The sequence below is a fragment of the Toxotes jaculatrix genome, chromosome 18 (genome assembly GCF_017976425.1).
Source record: "Toxotes jaculatrix isolate fToxJac2 chromosome 18, fToxJac2.pri, whole genome shotgun sequence".
NCBI lineage: Eukaryota > Metazoa > Chordata > Actinopteri > Toxotidae > Toxotes > Toxotes jaculatrix.
Window position 1 is genome coordinate 3,503,038 of NC_054411.1, and position 26,337 is coordinate 3,529,374.

The 26,337-nt window shown below is 42.8% G+C and overlaps 1 protein-coding gene across 3 annotated transcripts in view; it reads left to right on the plus strand.

The window, feature by feature from the left end:
* LOC121199047 (speckle type BTB/POZ protein) overlaps positions 1 to 26,337 on the plus strand; it is an 89,787-nt gene that overhangs the window by 20,835 nt on the left and 42,615 nt on the right. For all 3 annotated transcript variants that reach the window (XR_005896399.1, XR_005896400.1, XM_041063497.1), the window contains exons 3-6: positions 14,599 to 14,871; positions 15,830 to 15,951; positions 19,193 to 19,344; positions 26,137 to 26,264. Coding sequence is in view for 1 of the 3 variants with exons in the window: in XM_041063497.1 (XP_040919431.1) it covers positions 14,794 to 14,871; positions 15,830 to 15,951; positions 19,193 to 19,344; positions 26,137 to 26,264 (480 nt within the window). In the remaining 2 variants the exon portion in view is untranslated. The remainder of the gene's footprint in view (positions 1 to 14,598; positions 14,872 to 15,829; positions 15,952 to 19,192; positions 19,345 to 26,136; positions 26,265 to 26,337) is intronic.

Below are 26,337 nucleotides of genomic sequence, written 5' to 3' on the forward strand. Positions count from 1 at the left end.
TGTGTTTTATTTATATTTTTCCTCTGGTAGGGCTCCTTTTGATGGGCCACACATGTCTTGACTCTCGACTAAGTCTGCCTCTCTTCCTACTGTATCTTCGTTCTCTGTCTCGCCTTCTTCCTGGTTTGCTCCTCTTTCTTTTATTTTCCCCTCCCTTTCTTGTGCCGTTGCAGTCTCGTCTTTCTCGTGTTTTCTTGTTTTTCTCATGACACTGCAGACAGCCACTGGTAGCCGTCAGTCGTGCAGTAAATTGTGGTCATTCAAGGACACTAGGTGGACCGTTGCTTATCCAGTGGCATACTTGGATGCAAATTAGTTTGCTCAGTGTGCCTTGTCTGATTGTTTGCTTTTATGCAGCTCAAGTTTAAATGAAGTTCAGCCAAACTCTTGGTTCATTGTAAAATTTCTGTGAAGTACACAACCCGATAAGAATACATTTATTTGTTTCATACCTTAGGCTTTCATGATATTGATATTTTCAAATATCCAATTACTTAGCTATTTCCATGATTTACATATTTGAGCCGGTGTTTTTCATTACAAAACCACCGTATACTTACTTTCCAGCAGTAGAGCTGACTTATTATAACTGTAATGTTTGGTACAGATATAGACATTCATTAAAATAGTGCTGTTTTAGTGTCTGTCCTAATTCATTATTAAGTGCCAGATTGTTTCAGTGTCTGTATTCACTAAAAGCAGATGGAAGCAAATGGTTTCAGCTCAAACGTGGGAAATTAAATTTATCTTTAACATTTTGTTCTTTGTTCTTTTCTACAGCAGGTGCACCCCTGCAAGATTTTCTGTGAGATTTTCTGTGAGTGTTGTCAGTGTTGTCTTAAGTGAGAACATGTTATTGTAAATATAAAAACAGGGAATTCTCCTCCTATTGTTCATCGTGTTCGGGTTTTAGAAATACACGGACAGTTAGGTATTAAAGTTTATCGATTTAAAATTCTCGAGTGGTGGTCAAGTTTAAAACAGATTTTCTGTTGTAGCCAAAAACAAGTGAACATATGTGCTTGTAACAAACAATACACACCTTTTCTTTCTTTCTTTTTGTTCTTTCCTTCTTTGTCACTTGTTGTTTATCCTTCCCTCCCTCGCTAGCTCTGTCTTTTCATCTTTCCACACGTGCCCCCCGATAAGGTTTCTGATACTGTAGAAATCGTATTGGCATCAGGTGACCACACCTGCATGTTTACTACTCCAGGTGTCCGTGTTGTTCCAGTTGGTGCAGCTCTTCAGGAGTGAATATTAACAACAGGGAATTATTCTACAACCCAAAGCTTCTTGGGCATAATCGATGGGATGACGGGGTCTCGCAGTCAAAACTACATAGTAATGTTTGTATTTGACAATTCTGTGAGTGACTGAGGAAAATAGCTTATCTTGTTACTTCAGTCACTTTTCAAGACAAGTCCAGCTTGTTTTTCTAAGGTTACAGGCACTGGAATTTGATTTGTTTTGACAACTGTCTTCCTTGTTTGCTTTGTTTTCTCTCTTTCGATCTCTAAGGACGTTCCTTGCTTTCTTTCTTCTTTTTTTCATCGGTCACATTATTCTGTGAACAAAACCTGTATCTGTTTGTGTTTCTGTTTGGATACATCAGTGTTGCTCCTTTTGTGCTTTCTTGCCTTCCAGCCTTTCTCCCTTCTTTCTTATTGTACTACCCCTTTATTACCAACTCTTATTATCTTCATGTATTTATGGTGTATTTATGTTTTCAACATGGTCTAAAATTAATGCTCTCTGCCTCCTCACTGTTGTGTTTTTTTCCCTTGTCCTCTTTCTTTCACTGTTTCACCGCCTCTGTCCCTCCGTCAGTCGCCGCTCTGTTGTTGCCATCGTCTCGGCGTCTGCCGTAGCACAGAAAGTCTTTCTGGTGCTTTTGATTGGCCGTTCATGGACTGGAATGTGCGTGCCTGACTCAAATGACTTCATTAGAGTGTGATAATCTCAGAAGGGGTCCCCACCAAAGGCAGCCTGATGTGGCTGATTTGTCAGAGCCATTTAGACGAAAGACGAAACGTGTGGAATAGTTAACACGAGTAATTTCAAATGGCAGAAAAGGCGGAAACGATGAGTTTTAGGGCTGAAAGTTTTGATAGTGGCAGGAGTGCTCTCAGAGATAGTGAAAGAGAGGGAGATGAATTAGGAAGGCTTGGATTCGGAGCATAACTGTTGGTTGCGGTCCCAGATTTACTGTGGCGATCTGAAATGTCACAGTGTGTATGTGTGTGTGTGTTTGTGGTAGTGTAGCAGCTTTATCTGCCTGGCATTTCCTGCTTTCAGAACCGACTACGGCACCAGGCACCATCTGATGACCCTCCAAAAGGCTCTGCGCTGCACAGAATATTGAGGGGAACACATGTAACCTTAGCATGAATTAGGAAGGCTTGGATTTGGAGGATGACAGACAGGGTTTTGTCACCTTTGCTAACACCAGCAGTTATTTTGTGGGTGTTATCTTAATAGTGTCGTGGGAGTTTGGATTTGATTCCTCCGTGCTGGCTTTTCTGTGAGCCCCTGTGCGCAGGTAATGAACTGATCTCAAATCAGACCGCTGGCTGATTAATACAGATGATATGACACATTCATAGTTGCCTGGCATCAGCTTGTGGCTGCAACTTTGCAGTCTTTTCCACTTCAGTTCTGCCAGGATAGAGGTTGGCATTTAGGTGCCAGGAGCCAAACAGAGATGTACGAATGCAGGCACTCAGGGCCCACCACTATCTCAACTAGGGTTCTTCTGGGAGTGAATATTGAAAATGTCAGCTCAAAATTAGATGTAAATATTATATGTTGAAATTGTTGCATATTTAATGTCATATACTGTATGTCTTCAAAAGAAAACTGCGTACAGATTGAACGTGAAAAATGCATGGAAGGGTCATTGAAACCATATTAACATAGCATACAGCACACAACTGGAATATATTTTTACTATTCATGCATAATTAGCTAAGTTTGTGTGAGAAATCACGGGGAGCAGTGACTACAGGCTCATGCCTATTCATCTGATGGATGTTTGATAGCATTTATTTTTGATCGAAAATCTCGATCGGTATTGTTTGAGCCAAGTTTTGACGATGATGGTTGTGTTTTCAAATTTTATTTAGTGGTCTCGTCTGAGCAGCAGTATTTTTCTGTGTTTAGTCCTGCTGGCATTTCCTCTTTTTTTATTTTTTTATTTTTACCATCAAGGCTCCGGTTTGACACTCACAGAGTGAGGTGGCTCATTTTCAACCCTCACTGTATAATGTATGTGCTCTTTAATGTATAGATAACAACGTATAAAAGGTGAGGAGATCACTTTTGGCTTTAAGAGACGATCCATCTTTTATGAATTTAATGGAGAGCATTTAAAATTCTCACTGAATATAAATGAATGTGTGTGTGAGTGTGTATACATGTGTGTAAATGTGGTAATTGGGAGGCAGAGTGACGTTGGGGCACAGACAGGAGTAACCCTTGTCGTACCAAGTGCAACCGATGGATAGAACTGAACTTATTACCGCAGCTACCTTTCCTCTCCCTTCCTTTCACTGAAAAGAGCAACAGCAAAGCAATAAGACAGAGAGCACCGTGTGCACCTGTCTCCCTGTCTCCCAGTCTCCTCAATGGTCTGTGAGACTCTGCCTGGGTTTCCACTCAGCATAAGTGTATTTATGTGAATTCTGTATCTGTAGTGAAAGAGAGGAGCTGAATAGGAATGAAAAACCTTCTGATAAAATATATTTCTTGGTTGAGAAACTATGTGATAAATGGCGAGATAGATGCATTCACTCATTAAATTAAATCTAGAATGGCAGTGGTTTTATAACCATTATGTAGTGCGTTACATTATTACCAAGCGCGTGTCTTTGTTTTCGTCTTTGGGTGTTATGAAATGTAGCCTCACATCAGTAGACACCAAAGGAGAATAACATCTTGTCTTGCATTTATGTGCTTCTGACGACTTCACACTTTTCTTGTTGACGTGTACTCACTCTGAGTTTCTGGATTCAGAAAGCCAATTTTATTCACCTCAGTAGAGCAGATGGAAATACACCTAATTGCATTTTACATCCTGCAGCATTTCAAACATCAGTTTAGAATTTGTTTGACTTTTGAAATCTTGCACGCATGATATTTTTAACTTCTAACTACCTTCCTGATGTGACGCCCCTATCGGCCGGACCACATCATTGTGTCTGTACCTCCACAACTGTTATAAATCACTGTTGAAAAATAAAACTGTTTTATTATGTAATTGCACTGTGGTTTGGTTAAGGTTTGTTTAAGTTTAGGCATGAAAATACTTGGTTAGGTTCAAGGAAAGATCATGTTATGGGTTGAAATGAGAGAGTTAAAAGTACCACTGCATTAAAGTTCAGGCAGCTATGTTGTCATGGTTACAATACCAACCTTTCGGTTTAGGTTCGGGAATGATTGTGGTCCTACGATGACCCTGCACAGTGGCCTTGGCGGTTACTGCTGAATGGTCTCAGATGTAAGGTTCTCCAGGGAGAGGGAGATTAAATGTGACATCTGGTAAGAAGCAGGAATATTGTTCCCTGTGGTGAAGATATGCTTTTGTGTGGGCGAGTGCCAGCTTTGACCCCACCTCTCCCCCCTGCATTAGATCGCCCTTGATCCCCATATTTCAGCTCAGTGATATGACAGTATGACAAGTTAAGTGAACAGTTGATCTTAATTGGCTCCTCTTCAGTCTGCGTGTGTGTGTGTGTGTGTGTGTGTGTGTGTGTGTGTGTGTGTGTGTGTGTGTGTGTGTGTGTGGATCCACTTGGGCTTGAAGTACTTTATGCTAATGGAAAGACCAACAGTAGGGACACATCTACTTCACAAAAAGATGTTTGCTTTTCATTCATATTTGGTTCATTGATGTTTTTCCCAGCTAGCTCCTCTGTCTCCAGAGACAGAGACACATTGGGCATGTGAGAGGATACAAAACAGATAAATGGACAGTCTGGTACACCTTAGTGTCAGTCATACTTCTTGTGTTTGAGGATACATTTAGAAATTTTTGTTATTCTCTTTTTTTCCCCCTCCAAAAACAGTGAACTTTAATGGAATGGATCCACACCGTGTTTGCTCACACTGTTGCTCCTTTTCTCCTTTTTTGCCCACATGACTCACTCTACCTCTGTTTAAGATGACATCTCACAAATTCAGTGCCTTGTACTGCTGCCGGCACTGTTCATCATTATAATTGTTGGAGCGAAGGGAGGATATGGTGAGGAGAAAATGGAGAAAATAAGGGAGGAAAAACTCACTGGGTCTGAAATCGCTTCCTTATTTACTCATCCACTACTCTCTACACATCAAACACGGTAAAAACTCAGTAGTTTTATCTATCGTGAGATTTTGTGCAATAATAATGCAGAATAAATTTGTGCCATCCATTGTTATCTTAAGAGCAACAACGAGCCATTGAGTTGTATGTTTTTTTTTTGGGTCCATGGAGGGATTTTTTTTTTAGGCTCTATAGTACATAAGTGTCAATAATAGAATTCAGCCTCTCAAATAAAATGGCTGAATGTAAGTATAGAACACTTGCTAGCAAATAGGGAGCAATTCTGGACATAAGCATCGTAGTGGAGGGGGAGAGTGGAGGGAAGATGAAATTGTCCCTTGCTGAAATGAACCTTTATAGGTAACTGGGGACAGACAGAAAGCCGTTTTACCTAGGGCTACACTTCTGTGCCAAAGCTGACATGATTTCAAACTGTAATTAAAATGGAAAAACAACATGAGGAGGAGACATGGTCTCAACCTTTTATGTGTGGAATTCTAATAATATCGTGATGTACTCTGAACATTGAATCGATTTTTGCAAAATGTTGTGTTTCTGTGTTAAATGTCATCACAATCACAGGTTCTGATTTCTTGAAAGAAAAACATTAGACTGGCTTGCACTATAGTAACCAATAGTATATCAAGCTTTTGCATGAATGACAAAGTTATATGCCCCATCAAAGGTTGTTTACTAGGTTCACACGATGCAGCATTAGGAGATTGGTAAAGTAACCCACAAACAGATGCGCTTACTTTCTAAGCCTGTTATTATGGCTCAGGTGTCTCGTACATCATGCTTTGTTCTGTGAAAGCTGAAACCTGTTGGCATATAAAGGTATTGACTGAGCACATATATGATGTCCAACACGCCCTGTGAGAAGAGAAGGATCAGAAGAGATTAGACAAGCGGAGGCGATAAAGACAGGCTTTGTTTTTGGTCCCCTTATGAGCCAGGGCTCCTGCTAATTACCAAGCTCTCTGGTCCTTGCTAAATGTGTTTGAAATCCACTGGATGCAGATAATTGAGCTGGAAATGTGTTACATGACAAAGTCACACTGAAGGACAACCACTAAAAAAGGGCCTCCTCTCCACTTCCCCCCTGTTTTCTCTGTCAGGCACACTTTTAAAATAAAACTTCCCCAAATGATTCCTTCCATGGCGTTTGTCTTTGTTGTTTGTTGAGATTGAAGCTTAGGGGATGTTTGAGCCACCTATTGTGATAAGCTACAGTCAAAACAGAGACAGGCCAGTGGCGTACGTGTCAGACAGGTCTGTGTTTTCTTGTTGCAGAAATAATTGCTTTTAGCCTTCAGTTTAGGGATGTGAGCGTCTAAAAATCCCTCACACATCATCATAGAAAAGTAGAAAAATGTTTTATAGCCACAGGCTGGATGTTTCTGTCCACGCATCTGAGTTTTCTCTCAGCTAAACAGTGGCGTGTACTTAAAATTTCTTATAGCCTAAATCTCAAATTGATTTTAGTGCTTCATATGAAAATTGATTTACTGGCTCGGATACATAGATCCTGGGCAGAGATGGGCCTCCCGTGAGACTGTTGGAGTAAAGTGAAAACAAGGTGAAGAGAGACTCCCTGTCATTCTATTTGCATTTTAATTATAAATTGCATCATTGCACTGAGTGCGTTAACAAAACAAATCCCTCTCCCTCCATTCACTCCTCCCTTTTGCTTCAAGCTCGGCTCGCTTCATGAGAATGAAACTTCATGCGGGGAGAGCCTCGGCAGGGCGGAATTTAAACAGGGAGGGTAATACGTAAGAGCACATCCAGCACTATCATGTGGACGGAGGTGAAAGACGCTTCACTTCAGTGCAAGTGCAAATATTATGCACAAATAGTTCAGGGAAAGGAAGAGGTATGTCAAAGGAAGAGATGTCTTGTCAAAAGTCATTGATAGATAGATTTTTACTTTGACAGTCAGACAGACTTTGCTGTGTTGGAGTAGATTTCTGTGTCAGAGAAGACAGAGTGAGAGCGAGCTGTGGACTTGCTGCAGACAGTATCATTTTGTCATTTAGAAAGCACCTCTCTGTTGTTATCTTGCCGACGTGGGCTCGCTGTGGTTTGATGTCTGCCTCAGAGTAGATTTTTACTTTTTCAAGTTTCACATTTTCACAGGAGTCTTGGCTCGCTCCGCCGTGTGTGTGTGTGTGTTTGTGTGTGTGCCTGTGCTTGAATAGAAGTGTAGGGTTTTGTCACGTAAGTGTTGTGCTGCGAGTATCGATGGTTAATTGATCACATTGGAGTAGAGTGCAAGAACAGATTGCAAGAGTGAAGAATGAAGGGCTGTAGACGTGGGACTTAAAGTTCCAGTCTTTCAATGATTATACACATATATACATTATATACACAGGGTCTTATTTACAAGGGTTGTGGGTGTGAAGCACATGCAGTCCTGTTACCAGAAACGTGCAGCAGCAGTTCAGGCCGGTCTTTTTTGAATGAGTAATATTTGATATTTCTAGCTGAGTGTGCAAAATATTAAGGGAGGACTATGCAAATAGATTGATTTGCATTTGTAATGTGATTTACTGAGACTGAAAGTCATTGCGGTAAAGGTATTTGTGTGTGTAATGAAGTACACTAGACCGTGTATTTATCAGGCAGTCATTGGCAAATTGCAGGTTTGTGGAAAGATACGGGAACTTTGCAGAGACCGAGTGTTGATAGTACGACTTTGATTTTCATTTAAAGTAAATGACTTGTAAAGATGATTTAAACTTACGGGTGAATGTTGTGTTGAGGAGGCTCTTTTGTTTGTGTTTGGATTTAGGATTGGACCTTTCCACTGAGCTGGTCAGCTCCACAGCACCAGAGCAAAGCAGAGATTTGGGCAAGATCAGAGAGGATGGAAAGATGAGAGAGGCAGAAAAAAAAGGGATGATGGCAAGAGCCAAATGCAGATAAAATATTCTCTTCTTCTGTCTCTTTTGTTCAGCCCTGTCATTACATTAGGCTAAAATAGCCCCAAGCCACTGTAGGCCATTGATTATATTCAATGATGAATGACGATGTAGTGATTTGATTTTTCTCTCATATCACTGTGACTATTTTACTGTCCCCTTTGCAACATGCAGGTCTGAGTAAAGAAGTGATTATAGAGAAATCACATTATTAATATTTCCAGTGAATATTTGTCCCTGTTTCTGATGGACTTTTTTTTTCCTTGGCAATATTTGAAGGTGTCTCACTAATCTGAGCAGAACAGTGTTAGAAATGTAGTCCAAAACATCAGTGCAATGACTGTTTATCTCTAAAGATGACACCAGAATTAAGTTAATTGATATTTACACGCGTAGTAGTGATCATTATACTTACGTCACTGTGAAGAGAACCTAGGAGATTAGCCTTATTAATTTGGGCTAAGCTATCTCTCTGTGAGACTTATTATGGTATTTTCGTTATCTTAGCTGCACAAATTAATACTTTTCTCAATTTTATATCGTCTAAAGCAGGAAATGTGATCAAAACAAAGGACTGAAGCCGTATTGCCTGGTCTCATAGCAATCTTGTGTGGGTTTAAGAGGGGAATAGAAAATGGGGAGTTTAGGTAATAGTTTAAAAAAGGGGAGAGGTAAGAAGACCGAGAAAATAAGAGAGATAGTCAGAGAAGACACCATGAGTGGTATGGAGAGGGATGGTGATGGTTGTTTCACTGGGGCTAGCTCCACGGTTCAGGGAGGGCCTCTGTCTCTGCCAGCGCCTCTTAATCCATCACACCTCCTGCGGCCCTGGATCCGACACACTCCAGTGTCTCCCCAACCCGCCGCCGAGTTTGCGCTCAGCCCTGTCATGCATGTGTACCCCGGCGTTCTCTTATCCCTGTTTTCACCCTCTTTTTCTCTCTTTCAGTGAGTGTCAGGGCTTTCAGCTGCGCCTCGGGCAAGATGGACAGACACTGTTTTACAGCAGACATGTTTTCATACATGCTTCGCATCCAGCCGTGTTCACATTCTGCTTCTCTCTGCCTATTTTGCCTGACAGTCTCACCTGCGGCAGCTTCTCATATAGTTTAGATTTTCTTGCCAATAATGTCAGAGACATCTCAGCGCTACGTTCTTCTCTCAGGACTGTCTGCTTGTCTGCTGCCAAAACTCTTGAATCTCTCGTAACAGAGAGTTTTAAACACTTCCTTCATATGATGCCTGTGTGTGTGTGTGCCTGTATGACAGGAATTGCACCTCCAGCCAGCTGTGTATGATTTTTAGAAATGGGGGGTCAGCTACTTCACTTGATCAGTCTTGCTGATCCTCTGAATGCATCTGCACATGCTCCCTGTAAGCTTTTATTGGAGCTGCTGTCTGCTTTTAATGGAATCTGACCTTATAATGAACAGGCTTCATTAACCCTCTGTCAGATTTCTCACCAGAGCTGAGGGAAAGAGGGTGGTGGTGGTGGTGGTGGGAAGGGGGGTTGTTAGAAGAGCACAGGGTTGACTCTGAGCTGTGTAAAAGTGAGCTAGCATGTGGGCGTTTGATTTACGTTCAGAAATGCGTCACGCATACGCTCAAAGCCGCAACACTCTGTCACTTAGCCTCAGCTTTTTTGGCATGTTTTCAGTCTTTGTAGTCTGTCCCTCTAAACTCTGCAGCCCATCTCTGTATCTCACTGTTTCGCTCGCTGCCTATTGTCACACAAGGTGACCCTCTAAACACTCCGGGATCCCCGCTGTGATCGCAGCCTTTTCTGCAGCAGCCAAATCACACAGCTCCACCCCCTGTCCACCTGGTGGTGGTGTCTCAGCACCAAGCCACCCGTTTTCTTCTCCTCCCAGCAGGAAGTGGAGGTCCTGAGGGAGAGGCTAGTGGGTGGTTCCGTGTATTTGATGTTTCCCTTTCATTTTGCAAGTTAAAGGGAATTTAGATGTGTGTGTGTCTGTGTGTGTGTGCTCGCTCACATGTCGAGTTTTTGTTTTTTCTTTTTTATAATGAATTTATTTTGTGTTTTTGAGAGTCTGAGCAGTAGCTGTAATGAATTCCAGAAGGCTTTCCCTCTCTCTACTCTGTCAGTCTTCACCTCCTATTTCACAGCAGGCCCGGTCGCCTGAAGTCCCTGCCATATGGCCTTACTGAAGGGTTTTTGGGATAAACTTGACTATTTCATACAAACCCACTGATAGAACTGCATATAATGGGGCTTGTTGTCATCTCCAGCAACTATAGTGTGTGTGCATCTCTACAGAAATCTTTGCAGCATCTTTGCATACATCTTATCTGCCTTTGGAATTAATAATTGTATAAACAAAATGTGATCTACTGTAGCACAGCAAGGAAAAAGGACTATTTTGACAGAGACTATTTATTTTCACTGATAGTAATGATACAGTTTTGTATTTTGCGAATAACCTTGTTAGGGTTGTGTGGCTCTTCCAAAAACATTTTGGAAGTAGTTGACTGAACAGCTTTCAGCAAAAGACGAGTAGGTAACAAACCGGTATAAGCTCTGTCTCAGTCCAGTAGTAGGACAGCAAAGTCCACTCTGACAGAGGTCACTGGATTCACTGATAAGCCCTGTCCACAGTGAGCAGGCCAATAGAAATAAGGGAAGTGATAATGTGAGCACAACTGTTTGAGCTCACTAATCAACTAGCAAATTTGCTTGCAGCTTAATTAATTACTGTAAAATTGCCACTGTACAGAGGATAAACCCATTTGATTTAGTTAACAGGACAAGTCAAATCCAAAATTTGCCACAAAGGGCTTTACAGTTTATACAACACAGACCTGAGGGTGTAAACCAGGCTTTTCTTTGGTGCCATTATCACTTGTGGTGTGGATCTAAGGCCAAGTACTGTGGCAGTAATCCTGTTATATTCCATCTCAGTGCTAATTTTAGATTACAGTAGATAAAACGTTAATTTAAGCATTGAGAAAGGTTTTGATAAGGGCCAGTAAGCGTTTTTTGCCTTTGCATGAGATTTGCACTAAAGATAACAGCACCATATTGAAACATATTGTAACACACTGAAAATAAACACAGCTAAATATGCATTGTCTTCGTAGACAGACTTGCAGGTTGGGGTGGCTGTGCAGGCGACATGTGCATCACCAGCAATTATTCAGATTGTCACAAGCACAGATGGAAAAACAAATGAACAGAAATGTGTCCTCAAGTATAAATATGCATTGTAAGCTGTTCACGTTATCAGATTTGCAGATGGAGGTAACATATGTGCAGAAATATATGCTATCACCATATAAAATTTACAGATGGAGTTAATATCACAAGTGTTATTCCACCACGAGCTGATGTATTGACTCGGAGTGCAACATGATCATGTGGTGAGGTTACTGATGTACGTGGCGCGGCTGTAACGCTCTGGTCAGTTCCTGGGCAGCTGGCAGCCTCCAGCTCTCATCCTGATGGGGGGAGGGAGATGCGCCATCACCTCGCTTAGCTCTTGTTTATACATAGGAAGTTGAATCTATCTGTCTGTTGGTTTGTCAGACTCTCCTCCCCGGCGGGCTGAGGTGTGTGACAGAGAGATGGAGAGAGATGGAGGCTGGACTGGCAGAGTGAGAGCAGACTGTCTCTCTGTAATGAATATAAATGGGCTCCAGGTCTCACTCTCCTCATCTAGCTCCCCTCTCTGAAAGCAGGTATGGGACCTAAGATGTGGGATGGAGGTGGTGCCCCCCCCCCCCCCCCCCCCCTTCTTTATGTACTCGCACACTTGCTGCATTGTACATACAGAACACACACACAAATGTACAAATTTGTTTCTTTTGTGGTGACTGCTCTGTGGTTTCCAAGGTCCCAGCTCAGCCAAAACAGCTGGTAGTGACAGTCTGAGTAACTGTAACCGTGTTTAAATCAAGTGGGGTTTTTTTTTAAGCAGAAAAAAAACAACAACAACAACAAAAAAAAACGTTTGTTGCTCCAAAAAAATACTTGCACTCTTGAAGTTATGAATGAGCATGCAAACTATATAACAAAAAAAGAAAAAAAGAATTCACAGTATTGCAGCAGCAGTTCTTCGTACAAAGGTGGACTCTAATACAATTAAATGAAAACGTTATGTAATAAATACTGTCTTTGTGAAACTCGCAGTGTTCAACAGCAGCCCTCAGAAATTGCAGTGGTGAATCCCAACAAGAAGCGAACATTATGGGCTTCACAGTGTCGTACCCACAGCAGGGCCTTTGCATGCATGTCTGCAGTACATGAAGTTGTTGTCTGGTTTCTTTAGTTTGCTGGAGAAGAGATTAAGATGTAGCCTTGCTCTCTTTCTGTATTGCTTTCTCCATTCACTCTTAGACTCGTCATAATTTCCAGTACTTTTTATCCAACCTACGAGGTGCTGATGGAGCCCAGGTAGCTGCTGAAGACACTTCAACCCTTAACCAAAGCAGAGCACCTCCATTACCTCCTTACTTAATTCCCTTTGCTGGAACACAGTCTTTGTAAATCTCTGCCCGGCATGCACTGTGATGTGACAATATTTATTTTCTCTATGCTGTGTGCATTATCACCTATTAGTTATTCTTCCCATTCACGCTGCCATCGTCTGATTTCCCTTGACAAATGAACTGTCTGAAGACATTTCTACTGAGGGAGTCCGATGATTAGCACACATCTCCTCAATCTCTCAGAGTTGTTATTGCTGCTTTCCTTCTGCTGCTCTTCTCTTGATATTTGTCATGAAAAGGATGAAAAAAAAAACATCTTTAGCTTTATTCTGGTTAAAGTGTCATCTGGGTCTATTTTGAAAGCTGTGAGGCTGTTAGCAGTGCTGCCAGTGTTGTCATGTTTTCTTAAATTGATTCCCTGTGATTACTTGGCATTCATCGTGCTCTTTAAGGGACAGGATACAAGAAAAGCACTTGGTAAATTGTGCTTCAGATATGCTGTGAAACAAAGCCCGAATGATGACACACGCAGAGAAACACACACGCATGTAAAAATCTGCATATACGCCCTCACTCACTCAAATAGACTATAATTAATTGCCAGGAAGTCTCAGGTAATTTAAATTGCAAATCAGGGCAGCCTTGTTCTCCCAACTTTTGTGATTAATATTTTATTGTTTTACTGAGCGAAAATGCCACCAGTGTTTTTCATCAGATACAAATAGCACAAAAGAAGAAAAGGGGGGCACTGAATTGAGGAAGAACAGATGCAGGCGTTATCTCTAAACATTAATTAAGTCGTGTCTCGGTCTGGAGCTGTCGAGGTCTGGGTGTTGCCTCTCCTGTCTCCAATACACTCGCGAAGACAGAGGTCTCTCTTACTTTTTACCTTTCTCTCATTTCTCGCTCTGTCTCTCTGCGCTCTCGGTCTAATACTCGGCTTCTGCCAAGTTTTCTCAGGTCCTGAACTTCTCTTTCAATCAGTCACTAATTAAGCAGCGGAGTGGAAGGGTTTCTTTGGCAGGAGATCGGGGGGACGTGCAGGTTGAGTGGGAAAAGCCAGATCCTGGGACCTTGCAATGACTCGGGTATGAAATGTGTGGAGAGGAACCTGAGAGAAGCAGGGGATATAAAACCAAGGGAAATGAGAGATTTAGGCAGCAGAGAAATGAAGCTTTGAAACCAAACTGTCGCGTGCGCCTTTTTATTTATTTATTTATTTATTTTTTCCAACAAGATATTCCCATGAGGCTGCTTGTGTAGCAAAGGAACTAAAATGAGACAAAAATAATGAGGACGTTTCCCTTTGCCACAAACAGAAAGTGAGAGGTGATGTGACCATTGCAGTGTAAATCTTAATAGCAGCATTTCAGAATGAAAAAATCCTGGATACAGGTGCTGATAAAAAAAAAAAAACAAAAACATTTTTAACCTTTCTTAGCCATTGCTGCCTTTTGAAAGTACTGTGTGACCTTGAGTGTATGTACTTGAACGAATACAGACTGACAGCTCGAGATGAAAGTCTTAAGTCTTGCCCTTCACTTAGAGCCGCGGTGGACGAGTGGAGCCTGGCTGGAATCAGATGGCTGGCACAGCACTCTGCTCCTCTCAAAGCAAAACAAAGACCAAACCATGCGCAGATAAAGGAAGGCTTCCCTCGCCGAAGCAGAGCGTGCTCTGCTGCTGTGCTTTGAATGCTGACGCCTCTTTTGAAACAAATGAATTCAGAGCCCTTACTTCCTACTTACTGGGAAATACCGCTCAGTTAGACTAACCATTCAATTAGGAATTACCTTGATGTGCACAGGCACATACACACACAACCACACACACACACAAGGTCACAGCCTTTCATAGTAATGCGCTGAAGCTGTAGAAAGTCATTTATACAAGAGTTATTTTAATAACTGTATTTCTGTGTCCCTGCAGGGTGCCCGAAGCTATTTCGGAGTCTGGACGTCCTGTTGAATTGGAGCTCTCCGTAGGTGTCGCAGGTGTCGTTTAAGAGGTCCCCAGCTTGACTTGTTATTGGTCCTCCTCTCCTCTACACACCCCAGACCACCTCAGTCAACACCTGGCTGGTGCTTTGGCCCCATTCGGGTTCTCTCTGCATCAAGGCTGGCAATGTCCAGAGTCCCAAGCCCCCCATCCCCGGCGGAAATGTCCAGCGGCCCCGTGGCTGAGAGCTGGTGTTATACTCAGGTGAGCAGGGATGCATGACACTGTCCACCGTCCCCCTGAAGTGATGAAAAATGTTTAATATGGTGCTGTAATCAGTTTCATGTCAATAAATGTGTTTTTGCAGTTACTGATTGAGTGCGAATACAAGGCGAGCAGCTTTTTTTTTTTTTTTTTATTGGAATTAAGGGTGTGATCACCGACTTACTGACTTATAGATTTGTTACCTACCTCATACTGTACCTGAGGGCTGCTTGCACCACACAAATGTGTTTTTTGTTTTCCTCAGTGTGGGGCAGAAGCGAGTAAGGCTTAGAATAATTTGATTTTTTTTGAGTGAAAATCAAGTGTATTGGTTCCCACTCTCTCTGTTGACGTAGGCATTGCATCTGGAAATAAGCCTGTCTATCAAGACAGGAAAAAAATCACTGTAGATGAATGTGGTTAATCAGAAAAGGTTCATATTTTATGTGATTGACTTTGCTCTGGACAGTGAGCATCTGAATGGATATGAACCATGTCTGGATTTTTTCCGGTTACTGTGTTTTCCTGACTGATTGAGCATCACCAGTATAATTTGTTTCTCACAAAAACTGGTCTCATTGCAGGTGTTTTCTTTGTTTTTAGAGGTTACCTATACTGTGAAATCATGTTTGTTTCAATCATTGCAGTATAGGCCTTGCTAGTCCAGATATCACTCTCCTTTTAAGAGCCAAGCTAGATAAAGTATGTCATTGATGATGTCTGTTTTTTCATCTTCTCTCTGTCCTTGCAAAATTGTTTTGTTTTTTTCTGCTGCTGCTTTTACAATATCCTTTCTTCTTCCCCTTCGTTTGTTGTCAGTGTTTATTAAGATGAAAGGCAGTTTTGATGTGCAGTTTTGAAGTCCAGGCTGACCAAACACCACTTACTCATATAGAATAAATAAATATATAAATAAAGAGCCCTGGTTTCAGCCGTTCCTGTGTCTTTTTTTGTGCAGATCAAAGTGGTGAAGTTCTCCTACATGTGGACCATCAACAACTTCAGCTTCTGTCGCGAGGAGATGGGAGAGGTCATCAAAAGCTCCACTTTCTCCTCAGGAGCCAACGACAAACTCAAATGGTCAGTAAAAGTCTGGTCATTGGAGCTGGCAGATATTGAAATCTATAGGGGAGTTCTTTGTGAACACTTTCTCAAACTTGTCCACTTGTTGCATTTGAAAGTAGTAAATTGTTTTCTGGAGATTAAAACCATCAGCATCCAGGTGCTTTTGCTTTCGTGGTATCTTGTGTGCCTTAATCTAGTCTCAGATTAATACCGAGGTTTACTTGCACGTGTGTTCGGAATAATAAGTTCTGTAGCTCTTTGTCATGCTTGAAAATCTGTATCTTCTATTTCTCATGCTGTAATAGGCACAGGGTGAAAGATAAAACCATGACAAATACCAGGAGAAATGTGTTGAACGTAAGCTTAAGCATACTAAGACAGAGAAACATTTTTTAATCTATTGTCACTCAGCTATTCAGACTTGTGTACGTTTCACACATCCTTCATGAAAAACATCTCTGTAGAAGAGGTTAGGGTGTTAGAAATTGTTGGAGAAGCCTTGACCATTTCTTCAGCAGAGGTCAGTGAAGTTGTTAAGATGGTCTGCAGTGGCAAGGCGCCAGGGGTGGATGAGAAAAGCAACTTTACGAGTTCCCTCCAGAGCAGAGTAGAGCGCCGTGCTGCTCCTTGGCGTTGAACAGAGTCACTTTAGGTGGTATGAGCATCTGACTCCTGGACGCCTTTGGGACATATCACACCCGGCCTTGAAACACCTTGGAAATCCCCCAGGAAGAGTTGGATGATGTGGCTAGTTAGAAGGACATACAGGCTACTTTGCTTAATCTGCCACCACTGGGACTCAAACCCAGATAAGCAGCAGATAATTAGTAAATGAACGCTAAAGGCTATTGGCTGCCTTTGTTGACGCACTTCTCCAGTGTCATGTGGAGGTCTGGGACAGTGCCAGCAGACTGCGGCAGATGGTGGTGGTTCCCCTTTCCCAAAAAAAAAAAAAAAAAAACAATGACAAAAAACATGTACTTGAAGGTTTACTCCACATATTGGGGTGGCACAGGGCTCAACCTCTATGCAAAGCCCATGCCAGTGTAGTGGAACGGAGGCCAAATGTAAAAAACTCTTATTCAGCTGGAGCAATCTGATTTCAGTCTGCTCCCGTTTGCTCTGGATCAGGATGCTTCCTGGATGCCTTCCTGTGGAGGCATGCCCATATGGGAAGAGGTGATGGGAAAGACCTAAGACAAGCTGGAGGTGTTATATATCCCACCTGGTCTGGCAGTACACCTGGGGAAAAGGACTTCTGAGTTGCTTAGCCTGCTGCCACTGTGACCTGGGCATGGATGGATTGACAGATGCATCGTTGGATTGATGAGAGCTCTCGCATATGACTTAGTGGATCCACAGCTATCCTGTTTTATTAGGTAAACAGTAGGCTACACTCAAGATGCACTTGCAAGACTTTGATATTGAATAGTGTTGAAATAAAATGGCATGCCAGTGTTTCATGTTTCAGAAGAGCTAACAGAGTGCAGGGAAACAAATTCAGTGTCTCACAGAAAAACACGGCGATAGACATCTTGAGGGGGCGGCTGAAAGTGATGACTGTAAGCTGGGGTAAAATAAAACGCAGCAGTGGGTCTGGGATTAGTAGGTTAAATTGTCAATGTCATAAAAAAAGGGCTTTTCTTCAAAGACAAACTAAGTTCTTTCTGGACATTATGCTATTTGTCCACTTCCTCCTGAAAGTGCTTATCTTATTGGGGTGAACAGTCCTGACTTTTCTTTTCTAGTCCTCTGTATCATACCTCACTGTCAGTAGCATTATTGCCTGTTTCTCCAGTGCTCTCATAGATGCTTGTTAGAGAAATTAGATCCAAAGTGCACTGCTTGTCAGCCCCACGCCTGTAGGTGTTACAGCAAGCATGCACAAAGTGTAACAATAACAATAAAAGACTTTTACTGATGAATCAAGAATACGTTAAGAATATAAAATATGTCTATTCTAATGCCTATCCTGTCCTACAGGATAAACCAGCTATGAACTGGACATTTGGCGGTGCAGTGCCAGTGTTAAAAATCAGAAATGTTGATGCTACACACAGATCAGAACTGACTCACGTTAGTCGGCGCCATTTGACTTTTATATTTCAATAGTTTTCAATAGGGGGCATTTGCTTTGGTGAGCTCCATCACATAAAGATTATTACTGTATTTCTTGAAGTGCTTGTAAAACATTTTAGCAGAATCCCGGCGTCCAGATGCTTCACGTGTTAAGTAATTGTCCGTATGGGCATAGTAATGTGTTTCACTTTACTGTTCTAAAACAATATAACAGCATGTGCAACAAACAAACCATATGCTACAAGTGCATTGTGCAAAGCTATGAGTCTTTTGTGAGACTGCTCTCTGTGAACATAAAAAAAAAAACACTAACTCAGCTGTGGCACTGATGTACTGAACAGATCGGATCTTAGTTCAGCACCTTAGTTAAGATACGCCGTTCATGTGTCTGACATGCTGTGTTTGTGTTCGAAAGAGAGCGGGTGCATTTAGGAATCTCTCCTTTCATTTTAAGTTCAGGAAGGTCAGCTGGAAAGCTGCTTCCCTAGGCAGAAGTGGAGGTGGGTCAAATAATCGATGTAGTGTTACAGTCTCGGTTTACAGCGCCACTGATACTTCAGCACCAGTGCTGAGCTACTTTCTGTTGCGTTACCGAGGCAGAGGTGTTTCCTCTCCTTCGTCTGCACGCTTGAATTGTGAAATGTTTTGCTTTTGCACTTCAGCCTTTTGTCAGTTTATTGCTGTTTGACAGTGAAAGACTGGCACGTGTTTGTGTTAAAAAGACTCTTTTCTCTTTGGTCCATAGTGTTACCTCTCAGCTGTCTATGAAGCTCTGTGAAGCTGAGAGCTTTTCATTATGCAGTGAATAAATAGCGTATGGTTTTGATTGCAGCTTTATAAAAAATGCCTTTTTAAGGGGGAGTTATATTTTCCACTTCACCTAAACAGATGTCATACTAAATCCTAGATGGTGCTATGTACAGTAGAGAGTGTTGCAGATTCCTGTTTTTGAGATTTGGGGCACAGGTTGTGGATTGATGTGACTGTAAGGCCAAGGGAGGAAAAACGGTCTTGCATTCATATGCATTCATATTCACATACTGCCTGTGTGGCTAGTTTAATGTTATTATTGCATACAGTGTTGAAGAAGAAGAGGGCCTCCAGGAATTGAAACATCACAGTTCCTTTTAGCTTCATCTGTCTCACCAGTCTGCCTCTTCCTTTTTTTCCCCCCCAGGTGTTTGCGTGTGAATCCTAAAGGTCTGGATGAGGAGAGCAAAGACTATCTTTCACTTTACTTGCTCTTAGTCAGCTGCCCGAAGAGTGAGGTGCGCGCCAAGTTTAAGTTTTCTATCCTCAATGCTAAGGGAGAAGAGACCAAGGCCATGGGTAAGTCACAGCCATCAGGCCCCAAACAATCCCAGCTGATACTAACCAGCACTCTGAAACACTTGAATGCATCCTCATTTTCATTTTCATGTGTGTCCATCCATCTAATTTTCTTAACTTGTCATTGGAAATATGTTGGCGTTCAAAAACTATTTAAGGCCAACCTGCCTAGAAGTCTACGTTCAGCAGAAAACTGGGGATATCTCAAGGTTTGAGTTTCAAAATTAAAAACTCCTGTCACACCTGTGTCTTTGGGGCTCTGAAATTTGTAAATGTAGGAGGTGGGGAGTGTGTCTAATACACCGAGTGTGTCTAATAATGTGAAGTATTGATAGCCATATGGGCTTGTGTAATCACTGCCGGTTGGATTCATTTCTAGTAAATATATAATTCAAAGTAGCATGGGGCAATTTTGATTTTAATTAAAAAAGACCCAACCTTTTTAGAAGTCTTCCTCTGCCTCTCTCCCTGTTGATGAATTGGAAATGAATGCACCTCCAATTCTTGCTTTTTTTTTAAATTAGGTTATGTTATGGGGAGGAAAAGCAAACTTGTGTGGAATTGAATTAGCGAGGGCCAGATGTGACCGCTTCCTGGTTATCAGGCTTTTTGGCTGCCTCCTCTCTCCCAGTACCCTGCAGCATACTGTACAGGAAGTGTGGAGGAGGGAAGATGGGGTGGGTGGGAGGTAGGGAGCGGAGAGGTGGGAGGCGGAAGTGTGTTTGAATCAGAGGCGTGTGCGGTGAAAGTGTCTACAACCCCCTGCGGTGCAGGTTGTGTAGAAAGGGAAATCATTTTTCCTGCTAAGAAACATTCCCCCATGTGAACCTGACACCCCCCCCATCCCCCTGTGTGTGCTTACGGTCCCTCATTTGCTCACTCAGACCTCTCTCTCCTCCCTTTCACATTCACGATGTCACTTTCTTTTTCTTTTATCCTCTTTTTTTATTCCACTTCTGCCCCGTAATGTTGTGATACAACCTCTTCATTCTCAGCAGCAGGCTCAAGAAAACTGAATCTCACTGCGGTTAATGTCCTTAAAGCTTGCTGTTCTGGCTACTTTATGCTGGTGTGTACGTGGTGTTGTGGAGAGGATTTTCCTGTGCTATGAGTAATAAACAGACCTTTGAGGTGTACGACTTCGCCGCTTGGCCGTTTCATGAGCACTGCTTCCCTAAATGACCTCAGAAAGGCCAGAATATGGGGAAGACCGAGTGAAGTAAAGAGGCCCTCATTTTCCTCTCGTCCGCTCTTTTTGTGTCTCAAGGGGCTTTCGGATATAAATGGTGTGCTCTACGGTGCACACCCCCTCCCATTCTTGCCATATGCCCTCCTCCAATCTCCCCACAATTCCCCTGGGGAGACCTGGGCCCTCCACTTCCCTCGCCGTGTCACAGGAGAAAATTACCCAACTGCCAACATATTTGTGACAGTTTAGTGAGCACTCGGTCTAAGAATATGGCAGTAAAGATTGCTCTATTGGTTCTGGATCATTTAGAATCCAATTTAATCCAGGCCTCTAGGAAAAAAGGCCAAATAAAAACAAAGTGCCTTAATTAAGAAAGCTGGGTGGTTGTGGACTGTTTATGTGGCAGGTCACTGCTGGGCCTGCTTATACACACACTACTATTTTTATTACAATGCATATTAACTCTGAGTTCTTTTAACCAGAATAGTTAGGCAGAAAAATGAGCGAGTAATCAGTAAAGAAAGACTTTTTTGGAAACTGTAAGAAGACTGTACTTAAATATAGCAGAACAGCATTGCGATCATAGGTGTCAAAATCAACCTGATGGAAATCCTGAGAAGCTGAAGAGCTGAGGTGCTTAGGTTTGTGTGAGGTGTCTGTTTAAGTTTCTGTATTTTGTAGCTGTTGGAGGAGGCAAACTCTCACTTACAAGCCAGTCACTGTCACTAATGGAAAAGCACGGCCCATACACTCACTGTAAAAATTTTACCCACTCTCAGAAGATATAAATTCTGATTTGTGTTGAGGTCTGGACTGGCGTGTGCATATTGAGAATTAAAGTGTCCCTGCAGTGGTTAAAAGATGAGGCATGAAAACATTCCGAGATATGAAGGCTGTACCACGATGGCAGATTTTGACTGGAAAGCTTGACGTTATCTGATGAAACACCCCATCCGCATCAGTCAGCCTTTGAGCCCCCCCACTGGAGAGTGTGTGTCTGTGTCTGGATCCTCTGATGGTCCGTACTTGCTAATGGAGATAAATTCAGGCAGCAGTGCCCCCCCCCCCCACCCCCCACCGTACTTGCGTACTCTCAGCTTGGCCACATCATTTCTCTCCCTGGCTTAATGTGCTGGTTCTCTCCTCTGAGGCTGTCGGGTGGGTTGTAACTTGTCTCTTGACACCCCCCTCCTCCCTCCTCCTCTTGCCAGAGAAAACAGCTGCCCCCCTGCAGACTCCTGTTCTGACAGCTTGGAGGGAAGAGATGGAAAGTTCTCATCCTATGCCGCAAGCTGTTTTGTATTCAAATAGTCTCCTTGTTAAGTCTCCCCTACAGACAATGGTTTTTGTTGTGTTGTAGCCAAAGGCTAAGTGAGCTTATGTGCGTATGAGTTGGCCGGAGAGTGTAGTCACAGCAGGTTTTTGGTGTGGGCTGCTTCTGTATTTTGCAGCTGGAGATTCAGTGATTTTTGGTTTCGGTTAATTGAAGGTCTGGGTGTGAGCTTGTCAGAGTCTGTTGCCCTCGGTAAGTGATGGAGGTGATCAGGCATTCTGTGTGGGTAAGTGGAGCACGGCTAATAGAGTTGAAGCTATTGGTCAGTCTGTACATAATCAGATGCTGTTGACATTGGTAGAAAGGATGTCAATAGACATGTTTGTGCTGACACTAGCTTACAGAGCTCAATCTTCAATAGATATTAGATTTTCTTCTCTAAAAGGCTGTGTGTCATGTGTAAATGTGTATCTGTCTGCTTTACGCCAGCCAATGTGAACAAGCATGTAAATGGAGATAAAAGTTTTAAATGAGATTTTTAGCTTTTTAATCTCTGATACTCTCTGATACACTTGCATAGACTGATGTTTTGTCAGCTTGTAGCTATGCTATTTGCACATCGATAGGTTTTGAGAGTTTGGGAAAAATGGATGTGGGTATGGTCTTCTGGTGCCGGTGAGCTGCGGTTAGCGCAGAGATGTTGCTAAACTTGAATGTGTGAAAGAGAAGGCCAAAAGAGTGACAGACAGGAAGAGAGAGATGTTGACTCTGGCTCCTTTGTCGGCTGTTATTTTTCTACACGCCAGCTCGTCTTCTGGCGACCTTCTCGTTGTGTGTGCCAGCCGTGCCCTTGAGCCCTCCGCCTGAATATGGATGCCCTGCTCACTTAAACACCCTGGCATCGCTCCTGCTTTCCTCTTCTCCTCTCTGTCTTCAGCTCAGACCCCATTTTTCTCACCTTCCTCATCACCTTCAGTCTTTTTTTGGCACGGTGAGAAACTTCACTCTTCAATGTCGGGAAACTATCAAAGTGCATCGCAACATGATGAAAATGTGAAAATCATCCCTGTTCTTTACTGAGTGGTGCCTATAGACTTATATATGTCTAAGTGTGATTTTTCACACAAATAATTTTCCTATCTCTTAATGAGATCCATATGTCCTCAGTGCAAGTTTCCTGTAACACTCAACACAATCTCCTGTCTATGCACGCTGATCCTTCTTTCATCCCACTCTTTTTCATCACTCCATTTTTTCCCGTTGGATATCTCAGTTGCACCGACCCCCCCCCTCCACCACTGTCGGGCTCTCTTTGGTATTCTGGCAGAGTGGTTGCACACCCGCCACCTTGGCTGGCTCACTGAAAGAGTGAGCGCCAGCGATCTGACCTACAGTTTATTCTCTGCCAGTGCAGGTTTCTGATGCCCCACTGGAGATGGCAGCATGGCAATAGCTGAGCTCAGCACACACACACACACACACCCTCACCCTCCGCATCGCTGCCTGTATGAATGTACACACACACACACAGACATACAGGCACCTCACTGTCACGGGTGAGCACTGAAGAAGTCACACCTCTCTCTCCCTTCTCCCCTAGTCTTCTGGTGATTCTTCCAGCATTCCCTCACACCTCTCCTCACCTCTTCCTCTTGGCTTGTTTCCCCCTTCCCTCTCTCTCTCTCTCTCTCTCTCTCTCTCTCTCTCTCTCTCTCCCCCCCCCTGCCAACCTCACTCACCTCTCCTCACACCCGAATTTAGCTCCAGATACTGCCACTGGGAAAGTCCTCAGCCATCACTGCTAGTCTTGTTTTAATACCCAAATAACACAACTTCACAATAAGCTTCTTTGTCTTGGGACTACATCTGGGTCTCACATGCTATGTCTTTTCAAACATGTTTGAAGGACATGAAAGAGTGAGTGGAAATCAGCAGAGAGAGAAAGAATTTCTCCAGACCCTTGAGAGAAATCCAGGTACTAACTCTATTGCCGTGTGTCTTCCCAGTCACAAACAGCACAGTGTACCAAGGCCACAGAAGTTTGACTCCCTTTTCAAGCCTACTCGACTTTGGTTTAAAGATCTTTGGTCTAAAAATCTCAGTGTCTTTTTGGAAACGTTGACACTCCCCCTCTGTTACACATAGCGGCAGAACAATGAATAAAGTAGAGTGCTGTCAAAAGCAGAGTGCATAGACGTGTAATTTTTTTTCTCTTGGCTTGCGTGCATTCTTATGCGTGTGTGTGTTTGCATGGTGATTCCTCTCAGCTTCTTTGCGTAAACAGTCTGTAGAGGCAGGGGATTACAGTGAAGGACCCCCTGCATGAGCAGTAGTGGGAATAACTGCATATGCACTGCACTCCTCCACCAATCCCTTCTTCGGCTGCCTGCTCCCTCAGATCCAAACAGGGGATTTAACATGGGATCTTACAGCAGCATTGACACTTCATCTTAGCGCTTCCCACTGTGATCTGTCAGCAGATCTCCTGTTGGGATCTCCACGCAAGAGCAGCCTGAAGAGAAATCTGTTTGAACTGCTGGGGCTAAACACATGTACTGTGCCCAGACTGCAGATGGATGAACGTGAGATGTGATGACCTCTTGGTATGTGGTGACTGTGTAGCTTATAGCCAGCTCTGTCGGCTTTTAACGGCGGTCTTCCACTACTTTGTGCCCTTTAACCAGGTTTATAGAAGACTCAAAGGCTGTCTTCATCATTTTTCATTGTCTGGCATTAACTCATGAATTGAATCTAGATTCTGGGGGATGTAGGCTGCCTTCATGTCCCGCAGAAGTCTTAAATGTCATAAATGATAAACTGGAGGCATTAAAAAAAGAGCTGAAACAAGTAAGTTAAACCGGGGCTAAAATGTGGCTTTCCGCGGTGTCCTTTGGTGAACGTTCGGGTCACTCATGCAGGCACACGTTTTTTCTAGTTTCTTGTTTTCCATTTTAAAAGTCTCAAATAATTATACGTTTCAGCTCATAACGTTTCATGCCTCTAGGAATATGATAACATGAAGTAATCCTCATGTACATGTTGGAATTGGATGTCTTGCGAATCACAGCTTGCCCGACACATCGCTATCCCTCTTAATACTCACATCCCTCTCTGTGAGCTGCTTCTTGGTTTTGCATATATACTTTCCGGTTGTACCCATGCACCAATGCTCATTTACATATATGGAGTTAATGTCATGTATGTAGACTGGAGATTTTCTGTGTGTTGCTTGTGAATTTGCTCCTGGATTGTGTTTCAGCTCTATGTCAAAACAGTCCAGTCATCAGGAGGCACATTAACATCTTGTGTATAGGGCATCCTTGGAAGGATCTTGATGACGTCTGCATTTTTTCATTTCTTTTCAAGAGATGAAAAGGCCTGAAAAATGAATTGGTTTCTAGTGGTTCTTTTGTGTGGGCTCTCATTTTCCTGTACGGCCATTTAACCCTTTACAGGACAAGGCACATCAGAACATGAATCTTTAGGTCGTTACCGTCGTCATGCGGTGAGGCATGTCTGCCCTGATAGGAATGGACGATGTTTCCTCACACACAAAGGCTCTGTCACGGCAGCTCGGCTCAGCTGTGCACATTCAGAAATCCCAGCGCAGTGTCCAAGGAAGCGTTCTCTTCTCATTAACAAAATGGCGCATGATGTAATTTCTCCAAAGAATGGTGTTGCATCCCACCAACAGAGCTCCAGTTACTTGCAGAATTTATGTGTTAGTGCTGTGTTTCCTTTCTGTTGGCAATTAGCTTTAATTTGCTGTGATCTCTGCAGCAGTCATAGTCCGTAGCCATTATCCTTTGACCGTGTATGTGAGCATTTATGACTGTTAGATGACTGTAGATAGCTGTGACCGCCCCCACAGTGTGACTATTATACACACAAGAACTGCAGCACCTTTCCTGTGTCTTTGTAGTGCAACTGAGTGTTACAGAATCCTTCCTGCCACTGTCAGAGATAATTGGCACTCCATAAACACATGATAATTGGACTGCTTTGATCCCTGCAATTTCTCACTTCTTGGCCAAAGAGGCACAGCAGTTCTGTCTCATGTTTACCACTAGTCTTTATGTGGCAGCAAGAGGATAGAGAGAGTGAAAGAGGAAGAGAGAGTGATTTTGTTTTCTTCTGAAGTGTTAAAAGCTCCCTGCAGGCAATACTTCCTGCACCCAGCCTCTTTCACCATTGTTCCTCCGCTGCTTATGGCCATGACTCAAAACAAACTTTCTCTTTCGCACACACATTCACACATGCAGCGCTTAATCACATTGTGAAAGTCTCCAAATAATCTTGTTTCACCTTGTTTGTGTGTTTTCTTTTCCAGAGAGCCAGAGGGCGTACCGTTTTGTCCAGGGGAAGGACTGGGGTTTCAAAAAGTTCATTAGGAGGGACTTCCTGCTGGACGAGGCCAACGGTCTGCTGCCCGATGACAAACTGACGCTTTTCTGTGAGGTAACGGTTGAGCCAGTTTGTTTGTCAAACAGAGATCACTCTGTCAAAATCTTTCCAATAGAAATTCATAGTA